Source organism: Rhinopithecus bieti, unplaced genomic scaffold, assembly GCF_001698545.2.
Source record: "Rhinopithecus bieti isolate Rb0 unplaced genomic scaffold, ASM169854v2 scaffold_44725, whole genome shotgun sequence".
In the NCBI taxonomy this organism is placed as follows: Eukaryota; Metazoa; Chordata; class Mammalia; order Primates; family Cercopithecidae; genus Rhinopithecus; species Rhinopithecus bieti.
The window spans coordinates 698-7,328 of NW_016817977.1; the positions used below are offsets into that span (position 1 = coordinate 698).

Below are 6,631 nucleotides of genomic sequence, written 5' to 3' on the forward strand. Positions count from 1 at the left end.
GTCTGGACAATTCACCAGTCAGGAAAATAAAGGGAATATACCTACTCTGTTTATATTTTGCGATGGTTTAACATTTATTTTATTTTTTTATGCAACTTTGTTTAATTTTTTTCCTTTTATTTGTATAAATTTAGGGGGCACAAGTGCAGTTTTGTTACATGGATATATTGCAGATTGAAATCTGGGCTTTTAGTGTACCCATCAGCAGAATAGTGTACATTGTATCCATTAAGTAATGGTTTTAAATTATAATAAAGAAATAAAGTGGAAAGTTAAGATTCAATTTCCAGTCCCAATATACATCATGCATTAGAAAGTGGTTGAGCCCATGAGTTTGAGGATGCTATGAGCCATGATTGCGTCACTGAACTCCAGCCTGAGCAATGGAGAGACCCTGTCTCTAATAACTAAATAAATAGAAAGAAAGTGGTATAAAATAAAAAGGACCTCCTTGCCCCAATCTTTAGAGTTTGCTTCACAATCAGTATAGCAGTATCTGATCACTAGGTAGTGGCTGCTTGGAGTACCACATGAAACATGATCCAGAGGCCACATCCAGTGCAGCCTGAAAGAGTGACTTGATTAATAAGTACTGTCCATCACACCCACTCATTGCTCAAAAAGACAAAGGGAGGGAAGAAACACAAACATTGTGTGTTGGTTATTCAAAATGCACTTTTTATTCACTTTAACACAGATGATTTTTTACAGTCGAAAGAAAATATTTGATACACAATTTTGAGATTCTTTTTTAGCAGCACCTGCAACAAGAGGATTGTGGAATACCTCAGAATAAAGTAGAGATGGCTGGGGCAGGCACAAATTAACCTGATATTCATCAATCCACTGAAGACATATGGAATCTGAGGCCCCTAAAAGTTAGCCAATACATGACAATAAACTAAATAAATATTCTGTATGATGTTTTAACAGACCATTGAAAAACAGTATAGTCCTAATTAGAAATATATTATTCCAAAAATCTAGTGTTCTTAAAAAAACACCTATTGAAAATATTACACTGCACATTCTAGGGTACACAGTCAATTTCTAAACCTATATGCACAGTTCTTGGTACTCACAGATTTCAGCCTTTGGTGTTTTTTAATCTTACCCAAACTATATGTCAGCACCCCACTGAGTGTTGCTTACCCAAATGCCACTGTTTATGTCACTTAATGTTGAGTGCTTTCACTAAGATATTGAATGGTAATTTGGCAGAAAATAATGGTATGGCTAAGAGGAAAGGGGCTCCAGTTGATGGACCAATAAGATTAACACTTGTCTTAGATGGACAGGATGCCTATGAATCTGATACCCATGTAATTTTTTTTTAACTCAAATGACCACATGCCACTCTAATAGAGACAAGTACTTTTGTGAGTTGATGGAGGTCCTTATGATGAAGACCTGAGATCTACAAATAGAAACTAGTATAAGCAGAGTGCAAGTAGAAAGAGAAGGCCCCAGGTCTCATGCACTTGAAAATAATTAGCATTTAACAGTTCTGACATACAGATTTTCACCCTAACATGATTGTAGCAAAATGATCATAGAACTTGGAAACCAGTGTGGCTGGCTATAGGCATAGGCAGGATAGGGACCAGTACTTAAGAGCTGTGGGGTCCCAGTTCTGGCTTTGACTTCTGGCATCAAAGTTAATTGAACAATGGGGTAAGGATTATATCTTCATTGGAAATATTGAGTATGACTGGGTTGAAATACTGTCCTCTTTTTTTCTATTTTGCCAATATGTCCCAGAGCTCTTAAAGCACAAAGGTCCTACATGTAAGTAAGGCTGATTCCATATGTGGCTACAATGGAGAGTTCTAGGCTGTATTCCTATGAAAGCTCCCACCCCCTTCCTGGCCTAGGTCTCTTTTGGGGTAATTTTGTCTGTCACTATTTTATCATAGATGTTTTAAAGTACAGATTAAAATCTATGCAGGATACACAGATCAACCAACAAGAACCACACTGCATATTCATAATACAGTATATAACTGGCAGTCATGGTAATCAAAATTGTCAAACCATTTTATATTTAATATGGGAGCTTTAAGATGTTTTTTATCAGTGCACATAAAGATTACTCAGAGCTCAAGAATTTTTTCGGCCACAGTGCAAAAGCAAAAGGAAGAGCTATGTAGTTGCTGTTAAAGATTGATCACAGAATGGTTTGAGAATTTTAAAAGTCCCTCTCCATAGTCTTAGCTGTTATCATCAGATAAATCTAACCACAGCATGGCACTGATGTAATTTATAGATTCATAGAACTTAGAGCCAGAAAGGACTTTATACTGAACATGTAGCCAGTACAGAAAATCTTTTTATGGTATTCTAACAGATGGTCATCCAGTGAATATTTTCAGAGGCAGGGAGCTCATTATTAAGGCAGTCCATTCCACTGTTGGACAACTCTGATTATGGGAAATTCATTCTAACACTGGGTTAAAATCTGCTCTTCTGTCACTTTCAATGTCCTAATTAGGCTAGTTGAACATATAGTGCAACATATAAGAAACCAGTTCCTTCTTCTACAACAAATATTTGAGTTAAGGAGCCCTGTGAGAAAAGTTCATTATCCCCCAATCTTTTCTGAAGCCTTCTCCATGAGCCCAGCATGTTGGATCGAAGGACCATCTAAATTATGAGCAGAGAGCACTGCATCCAATTTCATATACTAAGCAGCATTGCTAAATTGGTAAGAGGTTGTCAGAGAAGCAACATCTCTATGCAGCAAAAGTAGACTTAGGAAGGAAAAGCAGACCAACCATTTATTTGCAAAGGTGGTTGGCATATTTAAGCATAATCCATTCACTAGTATCCTATGACTTCAAACACAAGAAGTATAATCAATTGCCAGGGTCATTAGAGTATCTCTTACTGAGATGGTATTTTTTGAAAAGCTCAGATGGGAGCAAACCATACATAAGGATTTAAACAAGTCAGTGTATATCATTATACTTTTGCACTCCTAATCATTACAACTTCTTTATAATTCAAGCCTAGGAATCCTTATTTGCATTATTATTTTTACTGTAATACAGCTCAAAGTCTGATTTTTTCCCCTTTGGCAGAAATGTCAGAAACTGCTTGGCAAGAGTCTGATAGTGACATTTGTTAGTTGATTAATGGAACACTTTAAGAAATAGTTGTAGCTCTTTAACTCCTTCATGCAGCTGGGTTCTAGGTCTAAATTGTGATTTAAAAAATATTTAACTGTCTCAGGACTAAAACTTTCTGATATGTCCTGAGACAGACATGAAGGGGAAATAGCAGAAATTACACAAAATACACTTGGCTTGATAGAGCTTTTTTTTTTTTTCTTTTCTTTTTTTTTATGGATCTACACTTCAATTTGAAAGGCTCTGTTTCACAATCAGAACCTTGTCTCTTACCCTCTTGTGTGTGTGTGTGTGTGTGTGCACTCTTAGAGGGGCACAGTTATTCTTACACTACTGACTGACCAATTTGGGGCATATTTTTAAAAGGCTCCCTATCTTTAACAGCATGAAGACCCTGCTTTGGAGCCACTGTTCAAGTCAATGGTGTGACCCAACATGCAATGCTCCAGCTGTTCCTCTACAGCCAACACCTGCCTGACAGCTTCTTCAAAGGCCACTGTCACATTAGTATCATCTTTGGCACTAGTTTCTAAATAAGGGTAATCCCCATTCTCCATGCACCAGGCTTGCGCCTCCTCAGTAGTCACTTGCCTATCCTCTTTGTCTACCTTGTTACCCAGAACTACAAAGGGGAAATGCTCAGGGTCCTTCACATCTGCATAGTAAATAAATTCTTTTTGCCAGTTACCAAGATTCTCGAAGCTCTGCCGATCATCCACGCTGAAGGTCAAGAGGCAGCAGTCTGCTCCCCTGTAGAAGGGTGTCCTAAGGCTCTTGAAACGTTCCTGCCCTGCAGTGTCCCAGATCTGGAGGGTTACAAAGCGTCCATCTACCTCCAGATCTCGATTTAAGAACTCTACCCCTATGGTGTGAAAAGCCTGGGAGTCAAATTTGTTGGTTACATAACGGTTCATAAGCGAACTTTTCCCAACTCCACCATCACCCAAGAGAATGACCTTTAAGAGCAGGGATTTCCCACTCATTTTTGCAGCACCAGAAGGGAAGGAGTTTGTAACCAAGAGAACCTGAAAATAAAAGGAAAAGTAGGAGGGAAAACAGTTAAACCTGAAACTGAAATCAACTTCATAGCAAATTTCTCTGAATTATGAGGCCTTCTCATTCAACTTCTCTTGATTTATGCTCATTAATTGATGTAGTACAGCAGAAGAAATAAAACTAACTTTGCATAAGGGGAAAAATAGGTCTTGTTTTTCTGAGGTCTTTTGTCGTGCCAGGAAAATGGCTGAGTGCCATGGGTAAATGGACTAGCAGATGGTCCTGTAATTTGGTTCAGTTCTGACCCTGTTCTAGGAGAGGAAGCCTAGAACAAGAATGCCACTCAAATGTGTGACAACTTTAGCTTCTGGTTTGGACAGTTCCAAACAATAGGCAAATAGGATGAAATTGACTTGGGGTTTGAAGTCTGCTCCTGATGGATACAAGAATTACTGAGAAGAGAAAGCTACATAAACTGGATTCTTGATTCTGTTGGTAGAGGTCTGGGCCAGAATTAGACTGGACCCCAGAATTTGAAAGAGAGAACAAGGTTACATTTCTTCAGGCATTTACCCCATTATACTTGCATTGATAGGAACACCCTCTCAAGTAATTTTTTTCTTCATGGAACAATGGCATTTAAGTTGATGACAATTGACTGATATTAATATAACAGCTGTCATGAAGGAAGGAAATCTTGAATAGCTTTATTAGTTTTTGGATTTAGGTTTTAATTCTATAATAGCAACACTTGAAAACATACTGTAAAATTTAAAGTGCTAATGTTTATACAGTAACCTACTTGTTACCTCCACAACATGTCTACATATGGAATACCTAGAATGTATCTTAAAATAAAAAGATCAAATGCTTACTGAATGAATACTACCTTTTCCTATATTCTGTTAGGTACTTTCACACTAGGCCTATTGTGGGAACTCAACAGTGATGAAGTTAATTGGATGATATTAATACAATAGACCCAAAGGGATTAAAACGAACCACTAATCAAAGGAGTGCATGCAAAACAGTTTCTGGAAGCACACATATTTGAATATAATTTTACAAAATTTAGTTTCCCTTAAAATGATTTTGGAATGCCTGTGTACTAGCTATATATTTTTCTAATATTCGTTTTTAAGAGATCAAATATTAAAATATCCCAAATCCACAGTGTGCCCCCTTGAAATACCTACCCAGTGGGTTTTTGTCACAATTTAAATATTTTCCTTTTTTTCCTGTTGCTGTTTTATTCTTTCTTTTTAGGGTGCTATAAAACAGAATAGAAAACATTATTTTAAGAAATCTATAATAAAATAATGTTAAGTCTATATATAAAAATATATTCAAGTCAGAAAAAAAAGAACCCACAGCAACCTGAGGTAACCTATAGAGGGTGCTTTTCAAAAATAAAAGTTCAAAATACTACCTAGGCTTAACATAAGCAAAATAATTTTATTCCAAGAACTTTAACTTGTCCTAATTTGTAATTTATATAATTTTTTAACTTTTTATATTGTCTGTCAATTGAATTCTCTATTCATAGTAAAAGCAAACTAAAGAAAGTATACGATATTCACAATAGATGACATTCAGGAAAAGGAAAGTACAGAGCAATCTAAGGTATGTTTAAATCCTAAGTCAGAGATGAAACTTCTTCCCTTTATACCTACCAACATTCCCATCTCCAAGAAAGTTGTTAGTGCACTCACCAGTCTGTCTCAAGGTTGTCTCTGCAATTGATTCCACATAATTAGAGAGCAGAAAAAAGTTGTGTTTGTGGGCTTCCTGTTTACAATAAAGTATATTATTTTGGCTAATTATTTTATTAATTAGTTTAGGTCATTTCTCTTATATTTATTATTTTTTAAAATTTGAGACAGGGTCTCATTCTGTTGCCCAGGCTGGAGTGCAGTGGTGCAATCATGGCTCACTGCAGCCTTGACCTCCTGGGCTCAAGTAACCTTCCCACCTCAGCCTTCTGAGTAGCTGGGACTACAGGTGCGCACCACCATGCCTGGCTAAGTTTTGTATTTTTTGTAGAGATGGAGTTTCACCATGTTGCCCAGGTTGTTCTCAAACTCCTGGGCTCAAACGATCTGCCAGTCTCATGTTCCCAAAGTGCTGGGATCACAGGCGTGAGCCGCTGCACCCGGTAGGTTCTGTCTTAAAAACCAGTTTTAATATTTAGCTAGTGTTACTGAATTTAAATATACATTCATTTAATATTATAACTAATTATGGCAAGAGTCTTATTTAAGCAGCATCAAGAGTATTGGTCTAAGAAGAAAAACAGTGCCTAGATCTGTGTAGTGTTATTTCTTAATGAGGAAGAACGAAGCTTTAAAAAAAAAACTTCTGCTTAATAATCTCATGTTATTTTCTAAATACAGATAAAACTTATAATAAGGATTCACTAGATATCTAAATCAGTAATTATGAATTTAAATAATATCTCCTAAATGGATAGGCTTTTTTTTTTTTTTTTTTTTTTTTTTTTTTTTTTT

The 6,631-nt window shown here is 36.5% G+C and overlaps 1 protein-coding gene across 1 annotated transcript in view; it reads right to left on the reverse strand.

Moving 5' to 3' along the window:
• Positions 1–653: 653 nt before the first annotated feature.
• The window catches only part of RAB9B (RAB9B, member RAS oncogene family), a 10,276-nt gene continuing 4,298 nt past the window's right edge, over positions 654–6,631 (reverse strand). The window contains exons 2-3 of the mRNA XM_017856525.1: positions 5,321–5,394; positions 654–4,153 (exon numbers count right to left, since the gene is read on the reverse strand). Coding sequence (XP_017712014.1) covers positions 3,506–4,111 — 606 coding nt within the window. The 5' untranslated portion in view covers positions 4,112–4,153; positions 5,321–5,394 and the 3' untranslated portion in view covers positions 654–3,505. The remainder of the gene's footprint in view (positions 4,154–5,320; positions 5,395–6,631) is intronic.